The following is a 19493-nucleotide window of genomic DNA, read 5'->3' on the forward strand; positions in this document are numbered from 1 at the left end:
TATGCCTGATGGGATGAGGTTGCTGTAAGGTACTAGATAGACATAGGAATCATGATGTGCTCCTGACCTTGGATGTAATATACCTACGCTTGTGGAGGTATCAATCGCTGTTGATGTGAAGGGTACTGAGTCCTCTAGGATCCTCTCTACGATTGAGACGAGGTAGATCGACCCCCTTGAGGGGATACATTAGTAGTCTCCAATTGAGCCTTTAGACTACAAACTCGGCTCACATGCCCAGGAAGTTTACAGTACAAGCTTATAGCCTGGTCCAAAGGGTAATCTGGTTTGGTGTTATGCTATCGCAAGTGCACGGTTACGTCGTCAGTAATATAAAAGATTGTCGAACTTACAGGGATTGACTATAAGCACTAGTGATATCTGACGGAGAATTAGCTAAACAATTGACGATTGAAATTTATGTGCAAGGGAAATAGATTGAGAAGAGGAAAGAGAGAGAAAGAAATTTGGTTTGGGAAAGTGTTCTAGGGGTTCGATTTTATTGTGATATTTATCAATGTATCATGATCCACCAATTGTCTATCCTCAATTATCATGCACTTGTAGCAAATTAGATTCATTACCAGCTCTCCCCACACACTGGTCAAGTCGGCATGCTATTTGGATCTATATCCCATGTTATTAAATATAAATAATCCCTATAAAGTCTGATAACGGGTTGCCCCTGTCACTAAGGCCCCTCGATCATAAATCACAAGAACACACTTATACTTAATAAACATAGGAATAGGGATAACAATTATGTCCAATTCTCTACTTGTGGGGAATTGTTTCTCCTTTCAAGGTAATGTCCTAGACGTTCAGAAACGGGGTACCCGTCACTAGGATCCCTCGGTCATACAATCTAGGGCATTTCTCCTATGGGATCAACAATTCTACGTAACCATTCAATCAAACATGAGAATCACGCTCAAACACAATACATGCATATAAGATAAAATAGATACAAGGCATGACAATGTCATATAGATAGGAAATTGGCATATCCATGAGTTCTTACATCAATCCACACCACAATTACTCCCTTAATCCTAAAACAATAGATCTGCTCCATGGCAAGAAGAAAAAGATCCAAAGACAAAAGGATTAAAAGCATCCAAACCCAACAACAAGAGGAAGGGAGAAGAATGCTTATCCGGTTGCGTTGAGTAATTTTCAGATCCAATCCTTTGCTTACGGAGTCGATGCGTTGATGTAAACAATCTGGGATCGTCGAACGAAAAGCGTGGAGAACGTAGATCGTCACCAAGATGGATCTCCCAAAGGGAGAACCGATCTCCCAAAGGGAGAACCTTTCTCCCCTTGAAAAGGGGAAGAGATTCCCTTAAATAGTGCTGGGCACGGGCTTGGCACGACCCATGCCACGGTCATGTGGCATCAACACAGCCAACTTCTTGCTCTCGGATCAGGTGACATGGTCGTGTGGCTTCACACGACCGTGTCTTGCTTAGTCTTTGGATGGGTTGCACAGCCGTGTGAAGTCACATAGCCGTGTTCTTCTTCTCTGGTAGGCCACACGATCGTGTGGAATCACACGACCATGACCTTTTCCTTCTCTGCTTCTTTGACATAGCCGTGTGGCTTCACACGACCAGAGTCTTTTGTCCTCGTTTGCTCTTCGAATCGTCTACGAGCGCCGTTTTCACCTCAAAAATAACTCCTGTAAGTAGAAAAACACACAGAGCAGATCTTCGACAAAGAAGAGTAATTATGTTGAAAGTATGATAAGAGGTGTAGACATGCACAAATCAAGCGCAAATAAAATACGTGAATGCGCGTCAAAACATGCATAAAAGAGTATATGGTCTACGCACATCACACCCCCAAGACTTAATCTTTTCTTGTCCTCAAACAAAATGACGCAATCTAAATTCATGTGCTCCTATAATGCATTATAATCCCTAGTGCACTTTTCTAATTCTATCAATTAGTTTCATTTTGAGTATGATTGTGGAGTAACCTAAGTATGACTTAAGCATAAGTTCTTGTGCACAGTGCATTATGTGACTCAAGCTCTTTAAGCTTCAATCTTTGTCCTAATCAAGTCATCCAATTGAGTTTTTTAATGTTCTCGGTGATGATCATTTATTTGCCACTCACTTGGTTCATATTCCTTAAACCACACAAGGTCTCAAAGGAGTACTCGAAATCAAGAGAAATATAACATTTATTTCCCAAACCTAGCTCGGTCTCAAAGGGGTAAATTGTTAATTTCTGCTCATGACAATTATATTTTTCATCCCGGGTGCTTTAAAGGTGTAGCACTAACACATGCAAGTATATTGCAAATGTTGGGATTTTGATTTTTCCAAATGAGTTAATATGATCCGAGGTCATTCAGTAACGAAAATACAATTCAAAGAATCATCATGGAAACCAAAGTATTAAAAATTCAAATAAATCATGACTATTCCAAAGTTATCTAATATCCAAGCTTAAGTGAAGTGAAGGTAAGATCCTTAAGGTTAGGCCAAAACTCAAACTTATCTCCGTACAATACTTAACTCATTTCATGCTACTATAGATAGAGAAAAGAGGTACACTAAACATACTATCACTATATCCACAATAATATGATTCAAGAAATGAATGTGCTAATAATTTTGCTATTAGACAAGTTAGCAGTAATGTGAGGATTGATATTTTCGACATGTCACAAAGTAATTTAAAAGACAGTCGAAGCGACAATCAAAATAAACTGAATAAAGACTAGCAAACACTAACATGAAAATAAGCAAGAAGTAACATAGAACTGAAAAAAAATGAAAACAAGCAAAACAAATGGAAGTGCTGAAAATATAAAGAAAAAGAAATGCAAAGGACTCGGGATGTGTAAACATCCTGACTTAAATTTTTCATCGTCCCGATAAAATCAATAAGATGGTGGAGGTGGGAAATTAGAAAATTTAGGAAGATCAGGAAATAAATTAATGAATCGTCTTACCTTATCCCTCACAAATTTATGATATAAAACAATTCATTGAAATCATCTTGAAAAAATTTCATGAAACCCTGAAAATCTTCATTTAACTTCATTTGATATCTATAAGCTTTCATGAACTCAGATATTTTTTTACACAATTCTCTCTCACTCCTAAAATAATCTTGCAATTGCTTAAATTGTTCGTCCGCCATGCACATATCACTTGTAAGCAACTTATTATGTAGTTCTAAATCATGATGCAAGTTTTCAAGAATAGGACGAAACTCAAGGAAATTAAGATCTTGACTAACCGAAGGGAGGTCTTTAGGAACTAGAGAGAGAAGGGGCCAGAGTGTTGATTTGCCAAAGTCAAACGCCAATTATCTCTAATGCAAATCGTGATCAAGTCTGGATTGTGCAATCGTAAAGGGAAGTTGTTTTTGAGTACAAGACTATATTCGTATCCCTCACAACGTATCATATGTATTGCCAGACATGAATTTAAATCTATTCCAGGAGCATTTTCGATTATCTCTAAGTCATCGAGATTATAGCCTAACACTAGTGCCATATGAGTGAGCACCCCTTCCAAAACAATGGGGGTAGTAGAAGACATCTTTTCTAATTTCACTAAGTGCTTTAGAAAGAAATAATCAGAATTTATTGAAACAGTTTCTATCATTGCCCATAAATAAATACAAATATGAAAGTCTCACTATTCCTTCTTTACCTCCCCATCCAAATATAGTATTCTTCATGACCAATTGAAAAATGGGATTAATGATACTAGTAGCACGGATACGTGAGGGTTATAGTGAGATTGCTCAGAGATCAATTGTCATATGTTTGAGGTTTCAAAAGTAGGGAGAATTATACATGTTCCAACTCTAGGCAAATCATAACACACATTAAAGTCATCAAGTCTCCATTCATAATCATCATTAAACAAACAAAATTTGAGTTTCCCCCCTCCTTGAATATTGTCAACAGTGATGGAACTTCAGATTTCTAAAACAATCCTAGGATAAGTTGAGTATTTCATATTCATCAAGTTGTTCCATCCTAACCTTTCGAGGAGCCAATCTACATCATTTCTAAAACCCAACACATCTAATATTGTTTGATCCATGAATCTAGTGTCCAAAATGGAATGTTTAGACAATGAATTATAGCGATGCATTTGTTCGTCACTAGAGAAAATGATACCGAAGTTATTAGATATACCTTTGAAGCGTGAATTCCTTTTTCTTAAAGCATCCATCTTCTCCTTTCCTTTTCTTGTTGGAGTGCTTCCTTTTATGGGATTTGACATTGTGGATGATAAAAATGTTAAGTTTAAAGGGAATGGATGGTGAGGGTTGAAGGGAGTAATTTGAGGGCTTTTGGAGGAAGAGAGAATTGGAGAGGGATGGGAAAGAAGAGTCGGCGGGCACGACCGTGCGGATTCCGCACGCCCGTGCCCTAAAATGTGGTGATCGGGCTGGTCCACATGGCCCTATTCTTACTGACTTCACATGGTCGTGTTGATTGACATGGTCGGATTCTTCTTTCTCTCAATCGGAATTGCACGGTCGTGTCGATTGACACAACTTGGGTCGGTTTCCTATCGGTTAACTTCACACGGCCGTGTGAAGTCACATGGTAATGTTCTTCCTTTCAGTTAGATTCACACGGCCGTGTGATGTCACACCGCCTTGCCCTTCTCCCTTTCCCTTTCGACTTGCTTTACACGGCCATGTGAGGTCACAAGGCCAGCTCTTTTAGGTGTGTAAGGGCTGAATTCTCCTTTTAACTTTGTGGAGGCTGTTCATAACCTGAAAATAAAATTAAAAACGGCTAAGACAAGCTATAGACAAAATTAAAAATCGAATTAAACAAAAAAAACCCTTGGATTGCCTCCTAAGAAGCGTTTGTTTTAGGTCTTTAGCTCGACCTATATCAGCTCATTTTGGAGGGCGCGGTTCGGAGAAATATAAACTTTGCTTTTTTTAACCTACATGTCGTGGAGATATCTTTTTAAACGCTGTCCGTTTACTTTGATTAACCCGAACTGTTCATTCCAAATGTCGACCGCTTTGAATGGATAAGTCTTTTTAACTTTGAACGGATCTGTCCATCGTGATTTCAACTTTTCGGGAAAGAGTTTCAAACTTTAATTAAACAATAGCACTGAGTCCTCTTCCTTGAATTCCCTGCGTAGTGTATGCTGATCATGCTATTTCTTTGTTCTTTCTTTGTAGGATTTAGCATGCTCGTAAGCATCCATCCTCAATTCATCAAGTTCATTTAACTGGAGTTTCTTTTTTTCTCCTGCTGCCTTGAGATCCATGTTAAACTGTTTAATCACCCAATAAGCTTTATATTCTAATTCTATCGGAAGATGGTAGAGCTTTCCGTAGACTAGCCGAAACAGGATCATACCAATTGGAGTTTTGTAAGCTGTATGGTATGCTCGTAAAACATCATCTAACTTCAATGACCAGTTTTTGTGTGAGGTGGACACCGTCTTCTCTAGAATTGCTTTAATTTCCCGATTAGAAATCTCAACCTGTCCACTAGTTTGTGGATTGTAAGGTGTCGCCACTTTGTAACTTCATATTTTTTGAGTAAGTTTTCAAATTTTTTTCAATGAAATGAGAACCTCCATCACTAATAACTGCCTTGGGTATACCAAATCGTGGGAAGATCACCTTCTTAAATAGTTTGATGACTGTCCAAGCGTCACATGTTGGAGAAGCTATGACTTCTACCTATTTTGACACATAGTCCACTGCCACTAGGATATATTCATTTCCACATTCGAAGGGAAAGACTCATAATCAAATAACTTAATTTGAAGGATATAGTTCAATGACATCTCGTTTCTTTTAGTGATTCTCTCGGTCTTTTGACATTAATCACAAGATTGCATAAATTTTCGTGTATCTTTAAATAAATGTGGTTAAAAGAAACCTGCTTGTAAAATCTTTTTAACTGTTTTCAAAACCCCTAAATGCCCTTCGTAAGATGATGAATGACAATGGAACAAAATATTCTTGACTTCTTCCTCGGGCACACACCTTCGGTAGATTGCATCCCCGCATTTCTTGTAAAGCAAGGGTTCATCCCATACGTAGTATTTGGTATCCGAAAGAAACTTTTTCCTTTGTTGTTTGGTGAGGTTTGGGGATAGGACTCCACTTGTAAGAAAATTAATAAAATCTGCATACTAAGGAACCTTTACATTAGCCAATGCCAAAAGGTGTTCATCTAGAAAAGTGTCATTAATAGGTGAATCAAATTTTGCATCCTCTTGCCCATTTTGCCCCATTTTGCCATACTCGGGATAAATGGTCTGCCACTACATTCTCTGTCTCTTTCTCATCTCTGATTTCTAAATTAAAATTTTGAAGTAGGATCCATCTAATAAGTTGTGGTTTAGCGTCTTTCTTGTTAAGTAGGTATCGAATGGCAGCGTGATCAGTATACACTATTACTTTTGAGCCTACCAAATACGATATGAACTTGTCAAATGTAAGATTATTGGCAATTTTTTTTTCTGTGGTAGAATAGTTTACTTGGACTGGATCTAATGTCTTGCTCGCATAATGATTGCATGTAATATTTTATCCTTTCTTTGTCCTAAAATTGCATCTACTGCAAAATCACTAGCATCACACATGATTTCGAACGAGAGCTCCCAATCCGGAGCTTGAATTTCTGGAGTTGTGATAAGATCATTTTTAATTTTCTTGAAGGCCTCCATGCAATTATCATCAAAACAAAATTCAGCATCTTTAATCAACGGATTAATCAATGACATAGAGATTTTTGAAAAGTCCTTTATAAAGCGTTGACAGATCTGAACTTGTCAAATGTAAGATTATTGGCAATTTTTTTTTTTTCTGTGGTAGAATAGTTTACTTGGACTGGATCTAATGTCTTGCTCGTATAATGATTGCATGTAATATTTTATCCTTTCTTTATTCTAAAATTGCATCTACTGCAAAATCACTAGCATCACACATGATTTCGAACGGGAGCTCCCAATCCGGAGCTTGAATTTCTGGAGTTGTGATAAGATCATTTTTAATTTTCTTGAAGGCCTCCATGCAGTTATCATCAAAACAAAATTCTGCATCTTTAATCAACAGATTAATCAATGACATAGAGATTTTTGAAAAGTCCTTTATAAAGCGTTGACAGAATCCAGTATGACCCAAAAATTCCTTACCCCTTTAACATTAATTGGCAGGGGTAGTTTATCAATTGTTTCTACTTTGGCTTGATCCATTTCAATTCCACGTTTTGAAATTTTGTGCCCCAAGACAATTCCTTCTTTAACCATGAAGTTATATTTTTTCCAATTTAGGACTAAGTTCACATCCTCTCACCTTTGAAGGACTCTAGAAAGATTTAATAGACAGGTATCAAAGTTATTCCCATAAACTGAGAAATCATCCATAAATACCTCAATGATTTTCTCCGTTAAATATGAAAAGATTGCCATCATGCATCGTTGGAAGGTAGCCGGGCATTACAAAGTCCAAATGACATACGACGATAAGCAAAAGTCCCAAATAGGCATGTAAAAGTGGTCTTCTCTTGATCTTGGGGATGTATTGAAATTTGAAACAAACCAGAATATCCGTCCAAATAATAGAAATATAAGTGTTTTGCTAATCTTTCATGCATCTTATCAATAAGTGGTAGGGGAAATGATCCTCCTAGTTTCTTAGTTTAATTTTCTATAATCAATACATATTTGCCATCTTGTGACTGTTCGTGTTGGAATCAGTTGCTTTTGTTTCGGATGATGATTATTCCTCTTTTTTTGGAACCACGCGCACTGGACTCATTCACTCACTATCGGAGATAGGGTAGATAATCCCTACATCTAGAAGCTTAAGTACCTCCTTCACCACCTCTTTCAAGTTTGAGTTTAATCTCCTTTGATGTTCAACTAATTTTTGTACCCTTCTTCAAGTAAAATTCTATGCATACAAATAAAACTGATTCCTTTAATATCATCAATGCCGTGCAACCTTAGCTCCTTGATTAATTTATGTATTTCCAGCTCAATTAAATTTGCATTAATTATTATTGGAAAAGTAGAATTTGGATTAAGGAATGTATATTTGAGGTTGAGCAGCAAAGGTTTAAGCTCCACCTGGGGCGGTATGATCTCAAGCAAGGTTGGATCTTGCTCTAATAACTTTATTTCCCTATTTCATTATTACTTCTTCTAAAATTTTCCTAATTTCTTGTACCATTTCTTCTATTTCTTCATAGCCCAAATTCTCCCCTCATACAGAATATTGTCACATTTCTCTTTTACAATAGGATCAGCTGAAGAAGTCATTCCTCCTAACAATTGTGATAAGGACTCACCATACCAAGGGGATAAATTTTGGAGATCCTCACATTGTAAATTGATGTCCTTTTCCGAGTTGCTTTGAGTTTTGGCATCTTGATACACTTGTTCATTCCCTTATATTGATTCCTCCTTATTTCCTTTTGCTTCAAATGCATGCAATGAAAGGGTCATCAAATTTTGTCCCGACCATTTGACACCACCCGATAAATTATTTCATGTGTTTTATCTAAACTTTTCCTCATAAAGGATCTTTCAGCGTCTGACTGACTCTTATTTTGGAAAAAAAGAAACCCAATGTAAAATAAGTGGATGATCAACCAATTCTCAATATCATGATGTGGACACTGATGCAGAAGAGATAAATATCTATCCCAAGTTTGATGCAATCCCTTTCTGTCTAATTGCTTAAAATGTAAAATTTGATTTCTCAAATGGGTGGTCTTCCTTAGGGAAAAATATTTATTCAAAAATTTTAGCTCTAACTTGTCTGAAGTTCTGACACTTTTAGGTTGCCGAGTATTGAGCCAAACCTTTGCAGCATTTCTAAGACTGAAAGGAAAAATCATAAGTCGTATGAAATCAGTAGAAACCCCCTCATATTTCAATGTGTTGTAATATCTGTGAAACTCCATGAGATGGGAATAGGAATTCTTTGAATCTAATCCCCCAAACTGATCCTCTTGAATCCTGGAGATAAAAGATGGTCTAAGCATAAAATTCTTTGCTTGAATTTCTAGCAATACAATGGGCCTAACTCTTTAGCAGACTTAGGAGCCCCATAATCTTTCAACGGTCTTAGAACCATATCCATCTGAGCAAGCTAGAAGTGTAAGAGGAATTGGATAACACTAAAATGCAAATAACATGAAAAAAAGAATTTACAAAAATATAAATTGGGAAACTCAAAAATTAAAAACGCAAAAATAGAAGTAAACAAATGCAAGATGTAATTGTAAAGATAGAATTGCAGAAATATTTATAATATAAGAAAGAAAACTAGCTTAGATTAATTCAAATGATTATCTACTAATGTGATAGTTGCAGTCTCCGACAACTACATCAAAAACTTGTTATGCAATCGTAAGCGCACGGTTACGTCGTCAGTAATATAAAAGATTGTCGAATCCATAGGGATTGGTTATAAGTACTAGTGATCTCTCACGGAGAATTAGCTAAACAATTGACGATTGAAATTTATATGCAAGAAGGGAAATAGATTGAGAAGAGGAAAGAGAGAGAAAGAAACTTGGTTTGGGGAAGTGTTCTAGGGGTTTAGTTTTATTGTGATGTTTATCAATGTATCATGGTCCACCAATTGTCTATCCTCAATTATCATGTACTTATAGGAAGTTAGATTCATTATCAGCTCTCCTCTGCAGTGGTCAAATCGGCATGCCATTTGGATCTATATCCCATGTTATTAAATAGAAATGATCCCTATGAAGTCCGGTAACGGGTCGCCACTGTCATTAGGGCCCCTCGGTCATAAATCAGAAGAACACACTTATAATTAATAAACATAGGAATAGGGATAATAATTATGTCTAATTCTCTACTTCCTTTTGGGGAATTGCTTCTCCTTTCAAGGTAATGTCCTAGACGTTCGGAAACGGGTTACCCTATCACTAGGACCTCTCGGTCATACAATCTAGGACATTTCCCCTATGAGATCACCAATTCTACATAGCCATTCAATCAAACATAAGAATCAAGCTCAAACACAATACATGCATATAAGATCAAATAGATACAAGGCATGGTAATATACATAGGAAATTGGCATATCCATGAGTTCTTACATCAATCCACACCACAATTACTCCTTTATTCCTAAAACAATAGATCTGCAAGGAAAAAAGAAATCCAAAGATAAGGATTAAAAGCATCCAAACCCAACAACAAGCGGAAGGGAGAAGAATGCTTATCCGGCTGCGTCAAGTGATCTTCAAATCCAATCCTTTGGTTACGGAGTCGATGTGATGATGTAAACGGCCTCGGATCGTCGAACGGAGAGCGTGGAGAACGTAGATCATCACCAAGATGGATCTCCCAAAGGGAGAACCTTCCTCCCCTTGAAAAGGGGAAGAGATCCCCTTAAATAGTGTTGGGCACGGGCCTGGCATGGCTCGTGTCACGGCCGTGTGGCATCCACACTGCCATCTTTTTCTTGCCCTCGGATCAGATGACACGGCCGCGTGGCTTGCTTAGTCTCTGGATGGGTTGCACGACCGTGTAGAGTCACACAACCGTGTTCTTCTCTTCTGGTAGGCCACACGATCGTGTGGAGTTACACGACCATGACCTTTTCTTTCTCTGCTTCTTTGACACAGCTGTGTGGATTCACACGGCTAGTCTTTTGTCCTCATTTTCTCTTTGAATCGTCTACGAGCGTTGTTTTCGTCCCAAAAGTGACTCCTGTAAGCAGAAAAATACACAGAACAAATCTCCAACAAAAAAGAGTAATTATGCTGAAAGTATATTAAGAGGTGTAGAAATGCACAAATCAAGCACAAATAAAGTACGTGAATATGTGTCAAAATATAATTAAAAGTGTATATGATTTACGCATATTATTTTATATGACTTCTGGAATCATGTTGTAAACATTTGAACATACCAATGTCATTTTTCTGATTTTGTTGATTAGAACAAGACGATCCTGATGATGATTAACCTGTCTTATGTGAATACTCTCTAGTGGTAGCTCGTGGGCCTTGGTTCATGTTTTTTCTTTTTTGTCTAGTAACCTGATGCTTTTGATTCGGATGTTTATTTTGGAACATCTGCTTATCGTTTCCCTTCTCGTGAGACACCTGTTTTGAGTCATCTTTATAAATAAGGTTCGATCTAACGCTTCCCGTTAAGTGTTGGTAGAAGATCTTGACATCCTGATCCGAATATTTGCTGCAAGGCCTTGAGTGAACTGACACATCCGATCATAGTCCTGAGATATAAGATGAGGGCAAAATTCGACGAGTCGGCTAAATTTTGCGTTGTACTCCATCACAGTACGATCACCCTGCTTGGGATTCAAAATTCCTCATAACGAGCCATGTACAATGGGGGCGAGAAGTATTGCCCTCAAAGGCACCTCGAAATAAAGACCAAGTGATGTGTTGTTCTCTAAAAAATTGTCTTATGCATTTTCCACAAAGTAACGGCGAGATGGTATGTAGCTGATTCAGCCTTTTCTGCATTCGTGCAAGTTAGATACTCAAATGTGCATTCCAGGTTATCTAACCAAGCATGAGCAATCCAAGGGTCGAAATCTCCATGAAACAGAGTAAAACAGTCCTTTACTGACCGAGCTAACAAGGGTATACGACTCTATCTTTCACCCAGCTGGTAGTAGTAGGGGTTGGTATTGTTGGTGATATTTTCTAAGACTGATCTCCAATAGGGGTTTATGGCCTGACCTCTGTTATCTAACTCAACCTCAGTTGGATCTCAAAAAAATTTTACTTCTTTGGCAACGGGTTCAGGTTCCATCGACTCAATAGGTGGTTTCCGTGGTCGACCAGGACCATGGCCGTGAACAGTGGCTGACCCATCACGTGTTGTTTCTATTACAGACAACTAAATAAGTACTAATAGAAGTATAATTAATAGTTACTGTCGTTGCCTGACCCCAAAACTCAAAAAGTCATATCGCGAAAGCAAATCGCGAAATCCGAAATATAAAAATAGGCTTCGCAACCCGTGACTCTGATACCAATAAATTGTTATGCTTTGGAGGTATACTTATCCAACAAAACGGATGGTACCCCCTTTGACAATGTTAGAGACAACATGATACATGACCATATAGCTAGTACAAGCACAACCACGCAAGATAATAATAACCAACTATCAAGAGTAAATACATCTAAAACCACTCAAACATAAAACTTAATAGACTGCGTGCATGCACGACTTAAACATAACAAGTACCATAACTAAGATAAAATACCTAACAATAACAAAATTCACACAAGTCAATTATCATATGAAACGAGTTTGAAAAATTCAAAGTGCAAGCAAATGCATACTAAACAATATGGAAAGCTCTCGACATGACGTGGGTGTGATGGACAAAATCTCCAAATGATTCCATACATCCTGTATCTGCTATTTAAGGAAGAAAGAACATAAACGGGGTAGTGAGTCTAAATGACTTAGCGGGTAATAGAAGATACTGCATGAACTAAGTGTAAGGAGATTCAAAGGTATACAGCCTCAAAGGTACTATCAACATAAATAACAGTAAGAACATAACAAATGCACATACGCCGATCTGATCCATCAAGTATAGAATTATGCAACACACATTTCATGCATATGGAAAGTTACTCTTATACACCACTTCAGCTACCACGATATCTATGTGATCGAGTGGGCAGGACTATGACAATTGTATGCAATTCCAACTACCACTACAGCTGAAGTGGTCGAGTGGATAGTATGCAAGTAGCTATCTAGGTACATAACAAAAGAGGTCACTGCCTGCATGCAACTCCAACTACCGCTACTCCGAGTGGGCATGACATGACAAGTTGCACGCACTCTAGCTTCCACTACCCCGAGTGGTTGAGTGGGTAGATAAAATGATTGACGACTCTCTCACACTACAAGGGAGACATGGTCAATAGTATGCAATGTAATGCGATGATGAGTGAGATGTAAATAAATCATAACCACAGATATAGTCATCACTATGCAACAATAACACAAGTATATCGGAAAGTATAAGTATGCTAAACCACATGAATAGAAAAAAAAATAGAGACTGTATCGACATCAAGTAGATCATCTTTAAGGTCAAGCACTACGAAATAAGAATAGAGTCAAGTTACTAAAGCTACCAATTAAATCATAATTCATGCACTAAGGTCAATAAACTAAAGAAAACAAGGAAAGAAGTACCCGCATGATCTGTAGATCGTGCTAAATGTCTTCACGTCCAAGAGTCTGATTCACATCAAAAATAAAACCCTGCAACATAAAACATAATCAAAACCAAGGTCTACCATAAATCGAGTAACGAACCCTAATCCTAAATTGATTAGGAACACTGATTAACTCAAGCTAATGATTCAACCACCATGTTACTCGTACACTAAAGTTTACCTAATTAATCCCAAAATTAATAATTAACCAATCGTTTAATCCATGTATTAAATTAACTATTAATCATCATGAATATTGACCCAAATCAATCTCAACAGCGTTTGAACCATCAATGGTGTTAACAAAATGACTAATCCCTTTGAAAAATCTCTAACCAAATTCATTCTCAATATACTCAGATGACATTTCACGAATTTGTATGAATAGAACTTAGGGAGGGAGATTCGTTACCCTAGGCTCCTCTAATAGTGGCTCACAGTGATCAACGACCCACTGAGTTGAGGGTTAAGGTGGTTGGCAGTGAGTTGGGCTGCCGATCGAAGAAACTGACGGTCAGTGGTCACTAACTAGTTGTGGTGGTTGAGGATAGCCACCCGTTTTTGAACGTAGGGGTTGCGACGGCTGGAGCAGAGGAAAGGCGGTGATGGATTGAGGTTAGGGCTTGACACAGCCGGAGAGGGGCGATAGTTGGTTCGGGAGAAGAGGAGCAATGGTGGTGCCAAAGAGAAGGGCTTGGGTAAGGAGTGAAAGAACTTAGTTATTTATATTTATATCTTATGTTAATTAGTTATAACCTTATATTAATTAAATCAATCAACTTCCATTTAAGTGATATTCCAAATAGATTTCCTCCAAGCTTAATAGATTTATTCCTTTAAACATATCATACGAATTTGATTTAAATTCCGAAAAATTCCTAAACATTCTTAGAAAATTCTACAAGGTAATTTCTTAATTAATACTTAATTATTATTTAATTGTCGTATCTAACACAAGACCTTCGCGACGATCGTGGGCCTTGCGCGATGTCCGGTGACTGCGGGGCTTGTCGATGTCTATGCCATGTCGGTCGGCAGGTGGAACGAAATGTTTTGCCTATGCTGATATGACATGAGATTTTAAACCATGGTTATATATACTTCTAAATTCCTTCTGATCATCTTCTAAACAACTTGTTCATCAATCTTTCATATGTGTCTCCCAGTAGTTTTCTGGTTGCATTACTTAATAGTAATAAGTATCTTTCAAAGCCTAGAATGATGTGCGCGGCTCGTTGTTCTCAACATCATAAATTGGTTGTAACCAAAGAAAGCATTTAGAAAGCTAATTGTGTTGCCCACCATGTAAGTAACCTTTCACACATCCGTCCTGCAATTTCTTTAGGCTATGTTTGCTTTGAAAGATGGAAAGGTAAAGGAAAGGAATCGATGGTGGAAAAAAATCCGTAGGGAAGGGTAAGAGAAAGGAAAGAGAAAAAAAAAAGAATACGAGGGAGAGAGAAAAGAAAAAGCTTTACATGGAGGGAAGGGAAAGAGATGGAAAGAATTGGGTCTCACCTATCCTGTGAGAGACCTTTAAGGTCGCTCGCCCTCGCGGGATGAGTTCGCTTGTGCGAGCAACCTCGGAGGTTGCTCGCGCTCACTCAACCACCTCCTCCTGTCCATGCGCGACGCCCTCTTGGGGCCGCAGGTAGGAAGAGGAAGTCGTGTGGGGCCGCGGATTACGGTCGCAAACTGTGAGAAATAGTTGTGCACGTTGAAACGTTGAAAGAGGGAATTGTTTTTGGCCCGATTTGGACGGAAGCAAAAATGATGAAAAAAATGATCCGTCGATGAATTTACTAACTTGTCCTATCCATTAGGTAAAACAAAAGAAAGGAAAATAACTCCAATTGTTTGAAGTAAATAAAAGAAAGGAATATAATCCATCCTTTTTTACGAAGTAAACAAAGGAAAATTTTTCACGATGAAAATTTTTCGGTAGTTGTTATTTACTTCCAAGTAAACATAGCCTTAATCAAGCATACTCCTAATAATTGGTTCGCTTCATCCACTACTTGCCTCCTTTCGCTAGCAAATTTCCTAACCTTTTGATGTGTCTAATGTGCTTTGGGCTAAATGTATAACCTGTACTCAACCAGTTTTCTTTATGCATTACTTTCGCAATATCAGGATATCTTTGGTCTCAGCGACTAACTTAGAGTATCCATGCAAGTTTCTCTATAATATATTTAAAATTTAGGATATACCACCCATTTTATTAAATTTAGATAATCACTTTTCATTATGCATTACATTAGCTATCCTAAAATTTCATTATCTTCATTTTTTTTTTTTATTTTCTTCTCTCTTTCAATTTTTTTTAAATTTTTTTCTCTCCCTATGTAATATATACTTTTCATTGCCCAATCCATTTGTTTGATTTTTTCTCTCTCAAATAAAATGATATTTTAATATTTAGGGAATGAATTTCATTTCCTAAATTTAAAAAATATTATTCATGAAATCTAAATTTAGAGAATGAATATGGTAGCTGATGCAAAAGTTTTTTTAACGTAAAATGTAAAATTTAAGGTAAATTCTATATTTAGGGAAGTTGATGTGGATGCACTTAGTCCTAGCTTCAGCATGTTCTTTGATGATCAAGTGTCCCTAGTTAATGGAACTTTATGCTGATTCTTGGAAACCCGTCTTTTTAAGTCTGCTTCATGAGGCAAAGTTTTCTTTCGGAGACAATAGGAACTATCGGGTTATTTTTTTCTTATATTTTTTAAAAGATTATCTTTTATAGCACGTTTGAGATTGTTGGTTGCTTACCAGTTTCTTTTTCTTTCAGCAATGCCAAGCATGGTGATAGGAGTACCATACCACATTTAAATTTTTGCATCCCTTGTGCAGCATTGCTGCCCATATTCAGGTTCTCAGGTGATCTATAACTTTTATTTAAAGTTTTCAAACAAGGATTCTATTTGTTTACTACTTTTAGCTTCTAGAAATACAAAATCATTGTGTTTGTACAGACGAACGTAACTTCTCAATACTAAAAGTTTTGGACGAGCCCAATGATCTCTTATCTTCTGTTTGGGCATTGCTACCTCCATCCGAATTGCAAAATGCCTCAGATTCACATAAGAACAACCACGAAAGCAAAGGATCTCGTTTCTCCAAGTTCCTTGCAGAAAAGCATTTGGGTGTTGATGCTGAGAAAGGTCTAACATATCTTATTAAGGATAAGCCGCCAAGTAAGATGTGATTGAGAATGGAATGGAGAATGCTGGATTTGGAAGATGCCTATATATTCGGTAGGTAGATGTAATTGTGAATATGGAAGATGCATTCCATAGGATCAGGATATGTGATGACAAAAGGGGATCTATCATTACCTTTGTATGTTTGTGCACCTTTTGATGATATGCATTTTTACCTTTCATTTAAAAAAAACTTGTATAAGAAAGTAGTCTCAAGCAATGAACAGAGAATCATGACTGTTTGAAATCAATTTTCAACTTGTAAATTTGTGATTGTATTAATGTGTTATTTTGTGGTTATTTTGATTGGTAAATAATCATACAGAAAGTTGACAGTATGTTGTCAATTTTTCTTTTTGATTTTTGACAAATTTTTTCTTAGTTATGTTAATTTTATATTGGCGAGTGTCCCAAAAAAAAAAAAACTTGCATTGGAACATATGTTAAGGCCTTGCATTGGTACCTGATGGCTCAAAATATGAGGAATAATCTGAGGTAGCTATGTTAGAAAAGCAAAAGACACCAAGTAAGCATGAAGGATGTAGGAAAGACACCAAGTACATCTAAGAGAGGAACTCGGTGGAATAGTAGGTGGAACTAGAAGGAAGAGAGTCAAAGGATTGATGCATCAAAGGGATTATTAACCTAATGGGAGACTATTAGAGAAGGCAAAGGGTCGTGAGCTGAGGGTTGAGCGAACCTATATTTGGGTGAAGGTAGAACTCAAGTTAGGCGGATTTAATTTTTAAATGAGTCAGTCAAATTAATAGTTGATTAAAATAGTTGACAAAAAAAATAATGAACTGTGGTTTATGATCTTGTCGAACGAGGGCCTATGTTTGGTCGACCATGAGTTTAATTAACCAAACATGTCCTATTAGTCCACCAATGTAGGTAAGAGTCACGATGGAGTCAATTAAAGTTAGTCAACAATTGTTTAGTCGACCAACTAGTGTAGTGTTGTCGACCAAAGTTATGTGAATAAGATTTGATGAAGTGAAGATTAGTTAATCAGATGGAGCTGTAGGATCGAGAAAAGTAATAGAGGGGGGTGTGAATAGTACGTGTCACTAACTCCCATTTTTCAAAAACTCTGTTTGATTTTTAGCAGCGGAATAAAAATACAACACAACAATGATATGTTTTCTTTTTTACTTGGTTCATAGTTCGGTGGCTGTTAGTCCAAGACTAACGGTTTTTGATCGTTTCTGATAGACAATCCACTAATAAATCTCCTCCAAATAACAACTCGAAGATAGAGATTCGTCTTTTGCAAAAATCGAGGAGCAGTAACATGTTAACCATTCCTAATAAATCAAAGCACGAAAAGAACAACAATATCTAAAAGTATACCAACAATAAAAAGCTCGGAGTAGCATGTAGTTGCCGGTGTAAGATATAGTAATTAAATAACAAGTGTTATTGGAAAAATAATCTTATTGGATATTTTAAAAAATTGTAAAACTTTTTCGGGATTTAAACGGAGTCTATATGACATGTTTAAGGGGGTGAAGTAATTAGGGTTAAGAAAAGACTATTTGAAATAACTATTTGAGTGAAAGTTAATTGAGAAATTAACTTAGATTTAATTATATTTAATCTAAGTATTTAAATCAAAACCTAACTCCTTTCTTCATTCTCACCTTATCCTTTTCCCTCTTCCTCTCTCCCGATCCCAAACGTTGCCGCCCCTCTCCCTTCTCCTCTTTGCACTGCTACTGACCACCACGACCCAATGCCCTTCGTCGGCCACCCTACGCCAGATGTCGTTGTCATCGTGTCTCCATCGCTGTCGTCGTGTCTCTGTCGCTGACATCCCGATTGCGCTGATGCCATTCAATCCACCGTTGACTGAGCCCCCTTCTTCCTCTCTCAATTTATGTTGTCGCATCCTCACTGATGGTTGTCCTTTTCGGCCACGAGCTAGAGGTTGTAAGCTCCACATCATCGCTGACCTTTGCTACCCCTCATCGCCGGTGTTGAGCTATCGCTGCCCTTCTCTACCCCAGCATGGTACCATGGCAGCCATCGTCGGGTCTCTTTTCAATTCTTCGCTACCATGCTCTAGATCCCTATACTCCTCCCCCCCAATCCAGAGAGGGACGATTCAGAGACACCATTTCTTCTACGAATTCGAAAAAGAGTGCTTCATTGCAACCACAGCGGCAATTTAGATTCCGTCCGAGAGGAATCAGTCAATCTAGTTCAGGCGTAAGACATTCTTAGGGTTAGATTTGCAGAGATTTGTTTTCATTCTCAGTGTTGGGATATTGTGATTAGCAGCTTGATCGATTATTGTAGCTCCGACCATCAATTCTGATAGTGAGATTCTCCAACTATGAAGCAACGACTGAGGCATCAACTTGGGTGAGTTTTTGGAATTGATTCATGCTTAGCTAATCTAATTTAATTATGAAGTGATTAGAGCTAATTGAGGATTAAACCTAATCTAATGAAGAAAATGGGATTAGAGAGACTTAAATATCTATTCAGGGCTTAAGTGGAGATTGTATTATCGATTTGGGCTTCCCTAATTAGTTTAGAGAATTTAATTCAGCTATTTAATTCTTATAAAGGTAGCTAAATTGTATATACGGATGTAGGACTATTACCGAGATGAGTGACACGACATGGGAGTCATTTAGCGAGACTTACATATATGTCAGGTACATCCTACTTTGACACTTTAGTACTTTGATCTTAGTGCATGAGCTATATTAGGATAGTTGTTGCATTTACCTTGACTCCACTCACATTTTACCTGAGTTTGATATTTACATGCTTGATCTTTAAGATAATCATTTTAATATTTATACATACTCTTGTTGTCATTCATGATATTTAGTAGATACTGTTGGATCAAGAAGTGCTAGGGGAGGGGGGGGGGGGGGGGAATAGCGCTTATGGCTATTTCGTTCGATTTAAAACACTCGAGATAATAAACGCAGCGGAAAAGAAAAGAACACAGTCAAACGCTAACACAGGTTGTTTATTTGGTTCGGAGCCTATGACGACTCCTACTCCAAGCCCCACGATCGTTGATCGCTTCCGGTGGGCAA

General features: G+C 37.5%; 1 protein-coding gene across 3 annotated transcripts in view; it reads left to right on the plus strand.

Moving 5' to 3' along the window:
* The window catches only part of LOC122025676 (glyoxysomal processing protease, glyoxysomal-like), a 55715-nt gene extending 39175 nt beyond the window's left edge, over positions 1–16540 (plus strand). For all 3 annotated transcript variants that reach the window (XM_042584513.1, XM_042584511.1, XM_042584512.1), the window contains exons 13-14: positions 16023–16111; positions 16207–16540. In XM_042584513.1, coding sequence (XP_042440447.1) covers positions 16023–16111; positions 16207–16439 — 322 coding nt within the window. In that variant the 3' untranslated portion in view covers positions 16440–16540. The remainder of the gene's footprint in view (positions 1–16022; positions 16112–16206) is intronic.
* Positions 16541–19493: the final 2953 nt, after the last annotated feature.

The sequence above is a fragment of the Zingiber officinale genome, chromosome 9B, assembly GCF_018446385.1.
Source record: "Zingiber officinale cultivar Zhangliang chromosome 9B, Zo_v1.1, whole genome shotgun sequence".
NCBI classification, from domain to species: domain Eukaryota; kingdom Viridiplantae; phylum Streptophyta; class Magnoliopsida; order Zingiberales; family Zingiberaceae; genus Zingiber; species Zingiber officinale.